The sequence below is a fragment of the Danio rerio genome, chromosome 3 (assembly GCF_049306965.1).
Source record: "Danio rerio strain Tuebingen ecotype United States chromosome 3, GRCz12tu, whole genome shotgun sequence".
NCBI classification, from domain to species: domain Eukaryota; kingdom Metazoa; phylum Chordata; class Actinopteri; order Cypriniformes; family Danionidae; genus Danio; species Danio rerio.
This window is the reverse complement of record NC_133178.1, coordinates 57,013,945-57,032,500: the sequence shown is the minus strand read 5'-3', so window position 1 is coordinate 57,032,500 and position 18,556 is coordinate 57,013,945. Positions and strand designations below refer to the sequence as shown.

Here is an 18,556-nt window from a genome sequence, read left to right as displayed (position 1 = left end):
CAAATGGCGTTTCTTCGGGAAATGCTGACGAATGTTTGACAAATGAGTCCCTAGGTCTGTTTTGTTTTGCTTTGGGCGTGCTGTAGGAAATGGGCTATGATATTGATATTTTAGTTGAGCGCTGCTGAAATGCAGCAGGAAGTGGAGAGGACTTCCAGTTCCTGTGTCCCGTCCGCTCGTATGCTTGTGACAGGATGAGTTTAAAACCCTGAGGATTCCCTGCCTCATGCAGATAAAGCTGCAGGGTCAAGGGTTGTGGACAGGCAGGTCAGGGAGTCTCTGGGATGTGCTTGGATATATTACTGCTCATCATCACATCAGTTTAGATTTCTGTTAAGGGGTAATATAATATTAAAAAAGAAAAAAAATCAGCTGTATAACATGGAAGGTCATGAAAATTCATATTGTTCAATTTCACCTCTGGGTTTATTTTAAAGGGCAGCCATTTTACCCCCTTTTCAAGATTTAAAATAAGTCTTTTGTGTCTCCAGAATGTGTCTGTAAAATTTCAGCTCAAAACACCCATCAGATTATTTATTATACCTTTCTGCTTTAAACCTAAGGGTGTCAAAATTAAAGAGCCCATATTATACATGAAATAGGGTCATATCTTGGTTGTAAGGGTCTCCCACAACAGTCTAATATGCATGCAAGGTCAAAAAGCACTTTCATGGTCTTATAATCTGCATTTATTTTTACCTAATTATTCCAGCGACTCCTGTATGAATCGTCCAGTGATTCATTTGTTCCCAAACCCCTCCTTAGCGCAAAGCTAATCTGTGCTGATTGGACCGATGACAGTCTGTTGCGATTGGTCGACTGCCTTCAGTCAGAGAGTGAAATGCCAAACAGCTAATCAGCAATATAAAAGTAATCACAGTTCATACACGCTCGATAGTGAAGGCGTGGATTTTAGCTGCCAGTGGGTCAATGTAAATACAGTCGATGGACTTAAAAATTTAGACGACTATTTTATTGAGCAAAAACTGTCGAGGATCACATAGCTTGTCTCACTCTGCTCTTTTCACAGACACACACACACACACACACACACACACACACACACACACACACACACACATTGCCCTCGTCCTTGCGCGCGCGTTTTTAACGTGACTTTGCACGCGATAAGAGAATATAGCCAGTTAACCTGATACAGTACACGCGGTTACAAGTAACAAATCACAACTAAATACATTTGCAAGCTAGAGTCAACGAGGCAACAACTTTAATCGCACGTACTTACATTTGAGAAATGGAGGAAGAAACTAATCCTGACGTCCATCAGTAAGTTACTCTTTACTGATCCTTCCTTTAACAAACTCCGATGAAGTATTCTTTGTAGCATGTAGTTTCCAGTAGTTTCCAACTGCTTGGTTATAATGCTGAGGTTTCATCTTTGGGTAGACCCTCGATAATATCCATCTGCAGTGTGACTTCAATCGACCGGGGCCTCAGGTTTCAAATCTCCCAGGTTTGCGCGTGCACGTGAATAACTTGGTTTCGTTCGTACGTCATGGCAAAACACCTAATGACTCTGTATCAAGGCGACTCGTTTGAAGCACTATGAGTCGACTCTTTTATAGATGAATCAACCGGTTTAAACACTGTACACTAACAGATTTAAGCCTTAGCTGGATACTTCACTTCACTTAGAGCTGTTACACACTACATGGAGGGGAATTTTCAAAAACCCATAATATGGGCTCTTTAATTGTTTCTTTGGTGCACCGCGATGCAGACACAGAAAATTTGGTATCGGTTCAGTAAAAATTGACATTTATCGAGGAACTTTATCAACGACGTTGTCTGTCTAGGGCAAATAACATTTTAGGGGATCCAACCCACCCTGGTCATAGCCTGCTCTCACTCATGCCATCAGGCAGGCGTTACAGAAGCCTGAGGAGCAAATCAGTGCGGTTTCAAGATTTGCGGTTTCGTTTTTATCCTGTCATTATAAGACTTTTGAATAATACCATTTCTTAAGCATTGTTGATAGCTAGTGTTAAAAATAAATCAATAAATTTGTTAAACTAGCATAAATTGTTAATATTACATCAAATGGTGAAATAAGTATTTAAGTATTTAGTTATTCTCTTCAGAAATTTAAAAAAAATAGGTTATATCTTATATAATTATATTTTTATGGAATTATAAAAGCTTATTTATCATGTTAGGATTTTATAGTGTTTGTATAGTGATGTTCTTGTTGGGTCTGTTGCAACGTAATTTCGTTCTGCATACAATTCAACTGTGATGTGTAGAATGACATAAATAAAGGAAACTGGTAATAATCATAACTGGTTATTATGTACAGACGTCATTTACCTCATATGCGTTTTGTCGTGTGGGAGGTGGGCACGGGTATTTACAACACTCCAGGCGCCAACTACTGAAAAACGCAGAAACTGTGCACAATTTCACAGTAGAGCTGCAAATGAGAATCACGTTTTTGTTTGTTTGTTTTTTTAGCTTAAAATAAAGATCACGATTCTCTCACAACTCTGTAGATGTAAAATAAAGTTTAATATGAGATTATTGTTTTTTCTCAAACATATGGTAAATCAACAATATTAATATGTGTAGGTCTACTGGTTTCTATAAATAATTATATTCTACTTAAAATAATTCTGATGTTGAATTATGTTTGAGATATAGGCCCATGCTTGCAATTTGTCATTGAGAACATTATGAGACCATTTAATTCACTGGTAAAATCAACATTATATAAGCTAGAGTAGTTATACTGACACTGTAAATTTTCATGCACAACTGTGTGTTCGCTATGAAAGAAAAAAACATATTAAATGCTTGCCACAGTCATAACTCTAAAATGCGACATAATTGTTTTGATGATGTGCACGCTTTCGGTTGCATTTTCACTGCTAAGTGCTGTTCATACTTTGCACGCGGCTCTCAAACAGGGGTGGACTGGCCATCTGGCAATTCTGGCAAATGCCAGAAGGGCCAGACCATTTTTTAAATGTGGGCCGGTCAGCTATTTTTATTTATTTATTTATTTTTTTGTTATATGTATTGTTTTTACATGCAAGGAGCTTTTATCTCTTTCAAGATATGAGTATTATTATGATGATGATGATGATGATGATACTAGTAATAATAATAATAAATGTTAAGCATTGGCCCAATCGGCAATGATCGGCTGGTTTCGATATGGGGCTGACCCAATTGGAGGTTACGCAGACGTAATCAAAATCTAGCAAGAATGTCAAATAAACAGTAAGTGCAACACAAGCTAATTGTCAGAGATGGACCGTAAAAAAGGAAAGGCTATAAAGGCTCTAAGCCGACAAGAAAAATAATGAATGAAATGATTGCATGTACGTATAAATTTGTTATAAATGAGTTGTTTTTGTTCCAGTCACATACATTAAATATTTAAATATCTATTAAATATGGTACTGCTTATATTATTTCACCATCTGTACACAAATATAAGTAGTGAATGTGCATGTCTGTGTATCGGGCTGTGTCGGTGTGGTAATGTGGCTACAGTGCCAGGGCCGAATTTATTTATTTTTTGGTCCCAGTCCGCCCCTGCTCTCAAACTCTCAAACGATCACTCTGTGGAACAAACTAAACCTAGTAGTCAATACTTGCAAAATAAAAGAAAGTTTTGCAAACAAAAAATAAAGTATTTAGCAAAAATAAATGAATAAATGCAAATCTCTAAAAATTGCAAAGCTAATATAAAATTTTTGAGAAATAAAAATGAATTTTGCTAACAAAAATAAAGAACTGCAAAGGAAAAGTTAAGCTTTGAGAAATAAAAAAAAAATTTACAAACAAAAAAAGAACTGCAAATAAAAATTTAGTTCTGAAAAAAAAAAAAAACCTAAAATATTTGCAATAAAAAAACTATATATATTGCCTGTACAATACCTGTCCAGTCAGTTGCGATGCCTATTTTGCTTTGCTTTTTAATCAACTGTGAGTTTGCCATGCTGTTTTCACTTTGCACTTTACAGCCTGCCATGGCTCAAATCAGGGCCACAAAGTGAAACGCACAGAAACGTGAAGTGCAAAGTAAACCGCATCGCAAACTTACGGTTGAATATATGCAAATTTATTTATTTTTTTTTAACTGCTTGATTTTTATTTGGATTTCTTTTTATGTTGCAAATTTTTCAAAGCTTAATTTTTCCTTTGCAGTTGTTTATTTTTGTTAGCAAAAGAACAAGCTCAAATTCTTTAATAATTTCTTCTCAAAATTTTATTTTCTCTTTGATTTTTAAAGATTAGCATTTATTTATTTGATTTTGCGCAATACTTTTTTTGTTCGCAAAACTTTCTTTCATTTTGCAAGTATATATGGCCCTGGATTGACTCCATAGATCTCACATAACATTTGTAAGAAATACTACAGTAAGAACTTTCCCAATGATTATTTGATGTATTTGTTGTGGAGTTGCAGCGATGAGTCACACAATATCGTAACAAAGTTCACACACACAAAGTGGGGACACATAGAGCGCATTTAACTTTGCACTGTTTTTGCACGCAAATGTGACAGGAGACACATTAATATCCACTGCTGTATGTATTTCTGTTATGTTTATATATAAAATAAACCTGATTTACGTCCACAATTGGGATTGAAGCATCTTCTTTTGTAATTGTACTGACATGCGGCTGTTGTGATAAAGTAAAGACTTTAAAATCGCTGTTCAAATTCAAATAAATTCTAATTAAAATTCAACAACATTCACAGTTTTAAACGTTTTAAACTTGTAAAAATCATTCTAAATTACATTTGATGATGATTGGTGATCACAGAGATCTCAGCAGATCTTTTAAACCTGGTTACTTTGTGCACATTCACCACAACATAATATCAACAAGACAGGACCTCAAAATGGGAAGGATTAGGATCCAATTTTAACGTCAGGAAATTATTAAAACAAGAGACTTATTGTCTTTATATCACCCCAGTATGACTGTGGACACACTATACCTACACACAGTTCTGTCCAAACAGCTCACAAATGATGATTTTCATCATAGCCACATAATTACAAAAAACTGATATTGTAAAAACAAGCTCAATTTTGAGATTCATATCATTCACATCAGACATATGCATGCATAGGCACATTTCTATTGCATGGTTTCTTGATATTAAAAATGCAGGGTTCCACTACACAATTCATTCATGTTGTTTAAACGCAAATCGATTGGGGGAACTTAATTGTTTTTACAAATTCAAGTTGATTGAGCATAAAACAATTAAGTTATCCCACAAAAACTCAAGCATTGTGTTGATTCAGCTCATTTAGTTTGAACAAGCAGCAAAAGTATTTGCCTTTTTTATAGTAGTTATGAGCACATTTACTCAGAAAAAGTTCTAAAATGTTTTTTTTTATAATGTATTGTGTCTGATGTATTGTTATGGTTGAATCGCAGTAAAGATTGTCTTCCAGTTTGGGGTAGTTTGTTTGGGGAAGTTTGAATGCAGCAGTCACACTTGAGACCTGCTTGGGAGTAACTAGACTACTAAAACTGAAGAGTTTTGACTGTGCACTGTAAAATAATATAAGATCAATTAGTCTTGACAGCATCTGTTTTGAGGTCGTTGTAACTCATTAAACTAAGGTAATCATGTTCTAACTTAATTTTAAGCCAGTTTAACATAAAATAAGTTCAATGGACTCATAAGGTGAATTTGATTCAGCTTAAACATTTAAGGCAACCAGGATTTTTTTAACAGTGTGGTGAGAACATGATCTGAACTCGAACAGACTGCAAAAAGGGCTTCACATATCATGGAATGAGGGCAAGCATTTGATTTATGGATCAGCGTCTCTTCAGGGCTGAAAATGGAACCAAATATGCAATGAGGGTTTAGTGAATAAAATCTGTAATATGCTTTATTCATGATGTTCATCAATATTTTACACATGGATATTCAGTGGTTGGAATATGTACTATTCCTTACACCAGGGGTCTCAAACTCGCGGCCCGCGGGCCATTTGCGGCCCTCAGTGCAATATTTTGTGGCCCACGCCGACCGCTGTACACTGACAGAATCAGCGGAGCGGGGAGAGAGAGCGCTCCCCGCTCCGCTGATTCTATCCGTACACAGCGGTCACTGGCATTCCCCGCCCGCCGTGTAAACAAATGGGCGGGGATGCCGGTGAGGTCACCACGCACCCCGCCCCTTTGTTAGACGCTGTGACGGGCGGGAAGTGTTAGGAGGGAACTCGCGCCGGCCAGAACCAAGGTAAGCTGTTCCCGCCCCTGCCTGCCACTTAGCTACCTATCTGCAGCCTGCCACCTACCTAGCTACAGCCTGCATCTTATATATATTATAGGTAGATACACACTGGTACAGACTGATGTGACTGGAGTGGGGTGGGGGTGTTTTATTTATACATATATACGCCTTTTTTTTTTAGATGAGGGAATGGAAGTTTTGAGTATGTTCCCCCACTTTTTTCCCTATGATTTCAATAAGTCAAAGTACAGGTCTAGACTTAATAATGATCATCTTCAAGCCATACTGAGGGTCTCAACTGCTTCCGCTCTAAAGCCAAATGTGGTTCAGATTTGTGAGAAGAAGCGCTGTCAAGTCTCTGGCAGCAAGAAGTAAGCAAAAGATACCATGTTCAGAAGAACTGTTCATAATCTTCACTCAATGTTCTATTGATGTTCAGGACACTTCATGTTCAGAAGAAATAATTAAAACTGTTAATAATGACATTTGAGGACTTTTTTTTTTGTGAAATCCCTTATGCGGCCCAGCCTCACCCAGACTTTGCCTCCTGCGGCCCCCAGGTAAATTGAGTTTGAGACCCCTGATTTACACTATAGTCAGACTTATTTATTTGTATAATATACAGTAATACATGCAGTATGTACGTTATTTATAAAAACGTTAAGTATTTTAAATAATTCAAATTTTGTGCATTCCATCAATTTCTTTAGGAACAAAGGCGCAATACTTTTGGCATCAGCATCTTTTTGCATAAAATGTAAAAACTTGTTGTTATGGCTCGTTTGCACTGACTGGTACAGTCCGGTACGGGTCAACTTTATCACCATTTTGGTGGGCGTGGTGTACAACATAAAGTTTAAGTCGACGTCATGCTCGCTCGAATAAATGTCTACAGTAAAGCTGTACGGGTTGTTTACATATTATATGAGAAGCACTTCTCACAAAACAGCTGGTTTATACACATAAATACTTGTTTATAAATGTTTATTACTAACTTTTCTATGAACATGAGTTGATTATAACTACAGATCAATGACAGTGCAAAATAGGCTATGGTAACGTCTGTAAATATATAGAATAAATATATAAATGCAACATGTACTATGAACGCATACAGCCCCTTACAGTCTCCAATATGTTATTTAGTACAGAAAAACTACACACAGCATACATTTAGTACTTATTTGAGTTTAAAAACACAAGCAATATAGCCCACAGTCGGCGCAAACCTCTCATCTGTGTCTTTAATCTTCAGCAGCACATGTAAGCTCTGTTAGAGAGTAATTTTGTCATTCCCAGTTCATAATAGTTCAAAAGGCGAAGATAAACATGGCAGTTTGTTCATGGTTCAGGTTGCTAAAACACTTTTGCTCCTGTGTTTTGCCGGGCTTCTATTTTTTTCCCAAGCTTCACTTTCGCGTTTGTCCTTTTCTTTTCAGAATGGATCAGATGACAGACACTTCAGTAATCATGCACATGTTATTATCATCAGCTCAAGAAGTTTGTTATATCAAATTTAGACACAATCGCGAGCTCCCGCAAGAAAGCGAATACCGCTCGCACTTTTAGACAGGCTCGTAAAGCAACAACAGGACACGGCAGATTTTTCTTATTGGCTTTGTGTCTGTACATCAAGTCGACGACAAGGTTTGTTTGAACCCGGGTCATTTATGGCTCGTTATATGCATATAGTATATCCATGTAATCTCTCGGCTGTGTATTAGAACATGGCGGATCCTTTGTTTACATTCTGTCTAGCTCCACGAGCTCGTGACGTATCTCTGTAACCAGTCAGCGTTCAGCTGCGTGTATAGCTCCACCTTTTGGTACCCTTTCATGTTTTTGGTACCCTTTCGAAAGGTTTGGTTCGGTATGCTTATTTACAGTAGAAACGGCCATAAAAGCATACCAAACTGAACCGTACCGTACCGTTCTACTCGGTGGAAACGGGCCATTACTGCTTTGTTGACTATTTTAACAATTGCCAAACTATTTAGTTCTTGTTACATTTGTAAATGTAGAATTTTTGTGTGCATAGATCTGATATTGAATAATACATATGGACAAACCCAACACTATGTCATGGCAATTCGTAACTTTTTGATTTAGTGGCTTATTTGTATGAATTTGTACGATTTCATTTGTACAGTTTAGTACGATTTGCTTATCGCACAATGGTTGGGTTTAGGAGGGGAGTTTGGTGGCATGCCTGCTTTTTAAAATCGTACATTGTCATACGACTGAATCTGTACGAACTAACCACTAAACTGACAAAATGTAAAATAGTTACGTTTCTTCTTGTAATCAGGCTGGACAAACCAAACCATTCACTTCTGATTTAAAAAAGATACAGCTTTCTGCCTTCCTGTATTTTAATAGTAGTTATGAGCACGTTTTCTCAGAAAAAAGCTATATACAAGCAGGACATTTATTTCCCATAACTCTTGTTGCCTTATTTGTGAATATCTGTTTTATTTTGGTACATTCAACAGGATATTTTAATATGGTCTGAGTTTAGTTCACTCTTCCTCTTTTTCACTTGTGCTGTCATGTTCGTTAGATTGACTCCAGTCAGCAGTCTGCTGTGGCCAGGCCATCATTTACACAATCTGATGCAATCTTTCTGCTCTAAATATGTCACGCAGAGCTCTGAACGGTGTTTACACTTACTCAGACTTAAAACTACAGTATTGCTGCAGCCTGCATTTACAAGCAGCATAGCATGATACTCGAGACTTTTGGAGAATATGTCTTTGTCCTTCATATATGTTGTATGAAGGTTTTATTTGATTCTTTTTTTATTTTTAATGTTGACAGGTCACATTATGTTTATAAACCAGTTCTGTTTAATGGTCATTATGCATGTCGTTTTTTTTTTACTAGTATTAATTGAGAAAATACATGTGTACTGTACTGAATAAAATGATTTCTGCAAAAATGTTGTAAACAATTTATGTTAAATTTAATCTAACAAAATAAATTTGGAAATGTTCAACTTAATTTGTTTGTTTAAATTCAGCCCAAATAAATTGTTTGCAACCGTTTAACATAAACAATTGAAAGACAATTTTTGAAACCCATTTCTGTAGGGTCATTTTTAGTAACTGCAGTGACAGCAATGTAGACTTAACTTATGGAAAACTTAGCCTTAAAACATTAACTGCATGAAATCTTTCCTAAAAATCAACCTCAGAATTCTTCATGCTCTTCAGGACTTTCACTGACTTTGTGTTTGGCCCATTTTCTGATGTTTTCTGGTCTACATTAGCTGTTTCAACATCCCTGGAGTGTTTTTTCTCCCTTTTTGGCAGTCTTTTAGACTATCTATTTTTTTAAAGGGGACCTGTCATGCCCTTTTTTACAAGATGTAAAATACTGCAAGTCTCTGATATCCTTATTATGTGAAGTTTTAGTTCAAAATACCAAACACATAGTTGTATAACTCGCCTGTTGCTCCTTATAGCTCCTTATAGATTTCGATCCTAATTGTGTCATTTTGGTGACTGTCACTTTAAATTCAAATAAGATTGTGCTCTTTTTCAAAAGGAGGTGGGGCTACAAATGCCTGTGTGTCCACAGAGAGCTTATTGAAAAACAAGACTAATGTGCTATACTAACCGTACGTTCACACCGAAAGCGGCGAGAGCGTCAAAGTAGCCGGAAGTCATTCATTTTCAATGAGAGCCGGCGGCGATAAGCGGCGAGGAGCAGCGCGGCGCGTCTTTGCCGGCGTGAGCGTCGAGGAGAGTTGAAATGAAGTCAACTTTATGGTAATGAGCTATGACGCGTTTCGGCGGCAAGCAATCAGAATGAAGACATCCATCGCTTGATAGCAGTTCAGGGAACACAGACCTGTGAACTTTGGTTCCGACCACAGTTGTTCCCAAGGGTTTGATTATTGCGGTCGCCGGATTTCCAATTATTTACAATGTTTTCCTACAGGAACATACATTAAATAAGTTACTGGCGAGTTACTGATGTTCATTAATGTTATATAAATTTATCTTAAAAAAGCGGGAATCTCACGCGATGTGACAGTACAAAACAGTACTGCTGCTTCAGGATATTTCAGACATATGGACACATATTGGATAGAGCAAAGCCACACCACACGCAACTTGATCTTCCATTGTTGTATGAATTTGATAAGAAGTGCGCAACATTTTCACGCTAGAAACATGTTTTATGCAGGAATGTAACTGATAATGCTGCAACGGCTTCTTTAAATAAGAGATCAATGTAGCGAGTTTTGACGCTCTCGCCGCAGGAGCTGAAGGCAGACAGCGTTGTCGCCAGGGCGGCCAGAGCGACCTTGGACGCTCTCGCCGCTTTCGGTGTGAACGTACGGTAAGAGAGAGATTGTCACTTATGGGCGGGGCTTTCTCCCTCTGATGACACGTACAACGGGAGAATGTCAATCAAAGTGTTTCTGCAGACTTTTTTTGTCAAGTGTGATTATAAAAAAATATAGAATGAATATAATTGTATTATTAGAAGCTGGTTGGTCACAGACGGTTACCACACAACTGTGTTTAAACTCCCTATAAAAGTGATTTTTGCATAATAGGTCCCCTTTTAAAAGATTATAAAATGCTAACATACACTTTCTGATGTTAACAGGTGTTTGCTTCGCATAATATTATATATGTGAGTGTTGCGACTGGTTAGTTTGAGTAAAATACTTAATTGTTAATGCTTTGTTTTTGTGTGTTGGCACAGTGAAGTGCTATAATACATAGCTGTTTTCACATTAGACCGTACTGAGCTGATTCATCAGTTGTTCAGCAGGTCTTAATCTCACTGAGTAATCATCACGCAGATATTCAAGTTTTGTTTCTTAAGGTACATTTCTTATGTTTGGACACAGCTGACACTAATTAATTACAATACTTATACGATTAACTACAATTAAACTGTATTATGTGATTAGCATTTTCTTTATTGACTTTTCTGTTGGTTTTACTCACTCATGAGTGATCAACATGGTGTGATTGTAAAACAAATGACCTAAATATGTTTGAAGGATAAAATATAAATGCAAATATTGTACAAACTTGTTTTAAACATATCTGTTTAGAAATAATTTATATTACACAGCCAAATCACCCTGCAGCCTAAGACCGTTTACTCGCCAAGCAGGGCTGAGCCTGGCCTGTACCTGGATGGGAAAACAAGTTTGGTGTTGGAAGTGGTGTTAGTGAGGCCAGCTGGGGGCGCACAACCTGCGGTCTATGTGAGTCCTAATGCCCCAGTATAGTGAAGGAGACACTATACTGTCAGTGAGCGTCATCTTTCAGATGAGATATTAAACCAAGGTCTTGACTCTCTGTGGTCATTAAAAATCCCATGGCACTTGTAAAGAGTAATGGTGTAACCCTGGTGTCCTGTTCAAATTCCCTCCATCGGCCCTTACCATCATGGCATTTCAATCATCCCCATTCACTGAATTGGCTGTATCACTGTCTCTCCACTCCACCAATAGCTGGTGTATGTCGAGCACACTGCCGCTGTTATCCTGTGGCTGCTGTTGCATCATCCAAGTGGATGCCCCCACCCCCTCATGATTGTGAAGAGGTTTGGGTATATGGCCATACACCCCTAAATACACTGTATAAATGCACATTACATTACATAAAAATGCTATATATTTCTTAAGATTCAAAATAAGTAAAAGTACAGCAGTAGTTGGCAATTTTTTATTATTATTTTTAACGATTCCCTGAGGTACCTAGTAAAAGCTAATAGATTGTTTTAAAGCTAACACAGTTATAATAAATGGCAAAAAAGTTTGATTTTGTTTTCATTTGAACTTAATGAAATATTTATAAAATAAATGATTTATGAAATACCATCAGCCCTGCACCATCAAGCAAACATGAAAGGCCAAATATACAGTATTAATAGAGTTGAGCAATTCCATGCAAATGTCAACTTTGCCATGAACAAAATAAAGTTTTAACCAAAATATCAAAACCCTTTTCAGGATGTTCTAGTAGGCTGTATTTTACAGTACTCCAAAAACACTCAAAACTGCCTCTGTTTTTTTTTAAACAATTATATTTGATTTACCAAAGAAACTCACATCCGATAAACTTGTATATTCTCATAATATCTTTTTTTTTTGTTTTTTTTGTTAAAGGGTTAGTTTACCCCAAAATGAGACCTTCACTTAATTCCTGAATACAAATTAGGATATTTTAGATGAAATCCTGGAGCTCTCTAGGCATGTTACTGTTTTTGTATGTGTAATGACGTGTTTTTTTTATTTTAGCTTGCCTTTTTTTGCAACAGATGAAAATTAGCCCTTGTGGCTAACTCTGGCTTATTTACAGTTTTACTGTTGATTAATGAGCATTGTCCCTGTTAAATCAAATAAATTCAAAATTTAAATTTATAGCAGTGTTTTCCGAACTTGTTCCTAAAGGCACACCAACAGTGCACAATTTCAACCTCTTTCTAAACAAATGCAGCTGAATCAACTTATCAGAACATTAAAAAAGTCTCCAAAACCTGAAATGAATGGGGCAGATAAAAGAGACATTAAAATATGTCTTGTTGGTGCGTCTCCGGGAACATGGTTGGGAAACACTGCTTTATAGGCTGCAAGTGTTCTGAAATGTTCAAAACGCAGAAATGAAATCTAAAACAATGTCAAAACATTGATTTCAGTGGTTCATCTGTAATCATACAAAGCTTTAAGATCACTTTAATGTGCCAAAAATAAAGTTAAAATGACTTGGTTCAGAATTAATAACAGAAGTAACATTTTTGTGTGAACTAACCCTTTAATGCAAAAATGCATTCCACATGAGTATTTTTTTTTAATTTTTTATAACGGTTTTATTTGTTACCACTGGCATATTACTATTATTGGCGCAAAACATTACATTAAAATGAATCCATAAAATCGCACAGCTCTATTTTAGCCCGCAATGGAAATCAATAAAAAGAAAATGTAATGCGTGTAATTTGCAGACATTGTAAGCACAGCCAACCCACTTCAATCAAATGGATCTAGATCTGTGTCTGACAGCTTAAATTGAGTGGATTGACATTAATTTGCAGGCTTTTATTTTATCTTACAGGACCAATATGACATTCTTGATAAGCACACACAGTCTGGCCTGGACCTGGTGGACAAATACATGAAGTTTGTAAAGGAGCGAACAGACATCGAACAGAATTATGCCAAGCAGCTAAGGTAAGATCTCCTTATATATCTAGGCAATCTGGTTAGTCTCTGTGTTGGTGTTTACATGTATCTGCATGCTTCCCGTGTGTGTTTATCCAGAGCTGTGGCTGATTGTGAAATATTTGGGTCTCATGACTTGTTTGGTGGCTGAGCTGAACTTGCTGACACCTCTGAGCTCTAGCATTGGCTTCGGCCCAGAGGATAAGCGTTTCCTCGTCTGCTCCACCAATCATTCATGACCAGGCCTTGATCTCTGCCAGTTTCGAGCTTTACCTCGGTCTTCCCTCTGTCCCGCTGTGAGAGGAAGTAGGAGCAGACGAGCATATGACTAAGGGGATGTGGATGGAGAGAGTGAAAGTGGAGAACAGCTTAGCGTTCGTTTTGATTTCTCTTCTTGGGAGAAAAAGAAGGAAATAAATGCTCTGGTTTTGAGTACTTGATATTGGAAACATCTGACATTGCGATATTTTGTTTTGCTGGAATATATATTGCAATATGAATACAATTAGCTCTATTTGGAAATATTTCATCAATGTAGATCGACTGAGATGATCAAGACTTTGTCTATGCAGTGCATCTGCATAGATGAGCAATATCACCGGAGTAGCATTGTGCTATGGCTGTATATCAGCACTGGTGCTAATATACAGCCATAGCACAATGCTACAAGTGTAATATTGCGTTTATACAGCAGTTCGACGGCACAATCTTGTACATAAAAAAGAAAATCAAACACAGAGAGTCTAAAACCCTTTCGTATTAGGAACTACTTTCTTTCACATCTGCAGCTGACGTCAGAACAGCAGAAGCCGTTACTAATTCACCAACGTCTCTTTAGAGCTAGTATTTGAATTATTCTCTATAGCGCAATGTAAAGCGGCGCTTCTGGTGTGTGACCCCCTTAAGGTGATGACAAAACAGTTGAATTTTGTTCACATTTTCGGATTATAAGGCTGAACGCGACACAAAATGCCATCCGTCTACAGAGATTTCTCACCAAACTGCTGTTGTGTTTGCGATAAGGAGGGACAAGGCTGAATCCAGCTTCTTATTCGCAGCTTCTTATTGACTATCTGGTCCACCCTAAAACCACGAGGCTTCCGTTTTTCAGCTTTTTAATTTGCGCTCGAGAACACACTGAGCAAGGGCTTATTATGCGGTTATGGCTCCATCTTGTGGATAGACAACGTCAACCGCCGCAGACGAGCTCTCAGAAATTGTAAATATTTTAAAATGGGCACTATTCTTACAAATAAACTGCATAGTTGCAATCTAAACAGCTACATTCTCGACAGAAAAAGCCTCAAAAGTACATTTTGTTGTCTAACAACAGTAATATTTGTCAAACTGTAGCGTCTCTGCTTGTTGCTTGCTGTATGTGGGCGGAGTAATACACAGAGGTGAAGGGTGAGGAGGCCTTTGTGTGATGTTACTGGCAAAATATCGCACGGCTATCAGCCAATCAGATTCAAGAATCAGACAGAACTGTTGTATAAATTATAATAAATTACAGGCAAAAAGAAATAAATAAACAGTCCTTTTATTTTTTTAAGGAGTCTAACAGTATTTAAGTACAGAAATTTAACAATCAAATGTAAAATATCTCAGTCATCACTGTGTATATGAAACAAAAAATTGCATTTAATAATATCTATCATCTTTTAATGTTTAATAATAATCAAATCTTGCAATGCGACTACTTTAGATATGCTCATTGCGATATTGATGCTTAAACGATATTCATTCACCGGCCACTTAATTAGGTACACCTGTCCAACTGCTTGTTAATGCAAATTTCGAATCAGCCAATCACATGGCAGCTACTCACTGCATTTAGGCATGTAGACATGGTCAAGACGACATGCTGCAGTTCAAACCGAGCATCAGAATGGGAATGAAAGGTGATTTAGGTGACTTTGAACTAGGGTTGAGTTGATTGACGATGCCATCGTCTATCGCCGATAGATATCTCGATGCAGAGCCGGCGATCCTTCACCCCGGCCCCTGTTGCAGCAACCTGCTCGTGAAAAACAAACTCAGGCACCTTTTATACTAATACATCTAAGTTTATGGCAAAATTAAACAAAAACAATCCACGTCTACACTGTTCTATGTATATAGAATAATATAGATGGAAATAAAACAAAACCAATCAGTTTTATGGAATGACAACAATGATAGTAATGTAATAATAGTAGTAATGGTAGTAAAAAAAATTACAACAACAACAATATAGGCAGGGGACGATAACCGTTTTCAACGTATACCGCAGCTTGGAAAAGTCAATGTTTTAAAATCGCTATAATTTCTGCTATACCGTTCCGAAGGTATGTGTAAGATGTTTTATTTACTTTTTTTTGGACAAAAGTATCTCCAGCAGAAAAGACATCCAAAGATGCTATTTTAAACTGTAAATAAATCTGAGTTTTGAATCTAATGAAGACAGCAGAAGTCAATGATTCAATTATTTAGCCTGACATGTTTACTGCTCCAAAATATTTTAAATGTATCTTAAAATAAAAAATACTGTTATATATTGTGAAAGTTTTAGTTTTTTTTTACCCAGACTTTTAAAAAGAATATATTTCAGAGCAGTAATCACAAAACTGTGAAACCGTGATATTTTTATCCAAGGTTATTATACTGTCAGAATCCTTTACCGACCAATGCCAACAAACAATAATAAAAAGATAATGACAATTAAAAAAATAATAATAAACACTTTGTATTTCCTTGTTTTTTCCAATTGTCTTTTATTGTGCATAAACTAAATTCACAACTTTCAGGGTTCTTACAGGGCTGGAAATCCTGGAAAATACTTGATTTAAAGTGTTTAAAGGTTAGAAAAGTGCTTAGATTTTGGACAAAGTGTTTAAACCTGCTTAAATTTGAAATTGCAGGGTTTGAAATTGCGAATGTTTTGGTTGCATATAAGCCTAAAATTTTAACCATGCAAACTCAAAATATATTTGGGGGCATTTGTGCAAGTGCATAAAATTGTTGTGAAAATGTAAAGGTCTGTATACGAGAGAATGAAAATAACACTGACAGATTTAGTTTTAAAAACCACCTCAAGTTGCAAATAATGACACATCTGATCAGTGATCATGTGGTGAATGTTAATCCACCCTTTGCACTTTTCAAAGAGTGGATAAAAAAACTTCCGGTGAGTTAAAGTCCGCTATTAAAATGATTCAAGTATTCACTGTAAAGTCTCTGAATGAATGCCAATAAATTTTTGCTATAAAATATTCAACAATTTAAGGGTGCTTTCACACCTGCCATATTTAGTTAGATTGAATCGCACTAGAGTTCGTTTTCCCTTTTGGTGCGTCTTTGGGCAGGTGAGAATGCAGCAATCATACTCGAGTACGGACCAAAAGCGGACCAAATAAGCATACCGAGACCTGCTTGAAGAGGTGGGTGAGAATACGATCCGTACTAAAACAGGTCCAACCGCAAAAAGTACTGCACCTTTTGGACTAATTCAGCTGCCGTAGGCCAATGCGCTGTGCATTATGGTATATGGAGGAGAAATATTTGTTGACAGCGCTTTACCAACAGAGAGAGAGAGGGGAAAACATTACCTAATGGGTCGTTGGTAATATTTTCGCAAGATGACCATGTTGCAGTTTAGCTAAATGAATTCACGCCTCCTCTTGAAGTGACGAGCGATGCATTAGAACACTGTTTTCCAGCCGTGGCCGCGCTTTATTCTTGAAATGTATAGTTTGTCTAAAGCAGGGATACAATCAGTCAACGAAGTTGTCCCTTTGTCCCTTTGTTTACCTGTGGGAGTTAATTGGCATTTTCCTGCACGTGAATCCTGACCAATCATAAGCAATTTAGGAAATATGTTTAACAACATCTGGCCAATAAGAGATGTGGATTTTGTCAAAGGACTGCATTTTGGTTTGTTTTAACTGGTTCAGACCAAAGCCAGCAGTGTGGTGTGAAAACGACCCAAAGACGGCAAAAATGCAACAATGTATCATTTATTACCCTTGGTGCGGACCAAATAAAGCGAACTACAGATGTGAAAGCACCTTAAGTAAAAAAAAAATATATATATATATATATATATATATATATATATATATATATATATATATATTATATATATACAGGATATTGCTGAACGAATCACTGGCACTACCCTATCTACACTTCAAGAACTGTACTCTTCCAGAGTGAGTAAAAGGTTCTCGCAAAATCACTCTGGACGCCTCGCACCCAGCACACTACCTGTTCGAACTGTTACCATCTGTTCGGTGCTTCAGAGAACCAAGCACATAAACAGCCAGACACAGGAAAAGTTTCTTTCCTCAGGCCATCTACCTCATGAACGGTTAAATATCCCCAAACTGTGCAATAAATATGTGCAATAATTTCTCATACGCACTTGCACACAGCACCTTATATCAATTTAAAATGCAATACATTCTCCATTCGCATTTGCACAAAGCACCTTATAAACTGTATATTTATAACAATATGTACATACAATTCAACATCCAGATTGCATGTCTGTTTAATGTTTATCATCTTTTTTTCTCATATTTATTTTGTGTTGTCACTTGTCACTTTATGTACACTGGAAGCTTCTGTAGCCAAAACAAATTCCTTGTGTGTGTGTGTGTGTAAAGCACACTTGGCAATAAAACTGATTCTGATTCTGAAGTATAATCGTAATTTACAGTGGTTGTAATGCTGGAAAACCATAAAGATGCACCTTGAAAGTGCTTGAAAAGTGCTGAAATTTGAAGTTGGAAGAACCCTGAACTTTGTTTGTACTTTATTTAATAGGTCTAGAGCAATATAAAACCATAATATAAGTGTCCTGTGGTATTTATATCATGTCACATAACACAGCATTTGCACTTTCATTTTCAGTTTAGACAAATAATTAATTTCTGGAATCTCCCTTTCTGCCCTAATTTCTGCCAATTGTTACGGGAAGACAAATAAGCAAATAAAATTTCCTTCGACAAACCCAAAACACCCTGATGTTTGTTCGGGAAGGATCAAATTTTGGAAACACAATGTTCCATGCAAATGCTTGACAGCCACCTGCTCTAGCAGCACTTCTGCAGTTTTGAGTCTCCAGCGTGGCGTGTTATTCAACCTTT

The 18,556-nt window shown here is 36.9% G+C and overlaps 1 protein-coding gene across 4 annotated transcripts in view; it reads left to right on the top strand.

Moving 5' to 3' along the window:
* trip10a (thyroid hormone receptor interactor 10a) overlaps positions 1-18,556 on the top strand; it is a 72,071-nt gene that overhangs the window by 12,186 nt on the left and 41,329 nt on the right. For all 4 annotated transcript variants that reach the window (XR_012399089.1, NM_001007403.1, XM_017354077.4 and 1 more), the window contains 1 exon segment: positions 13,321-13,436. Coding sequence is in view for 3 of the 4 variants with exons in the window: in NM_001007403.1 (NP_001007404.1) it covers positions 13,321-13,436 (116 nt within the window). In the remaining variant the exon portion in view is untranslated.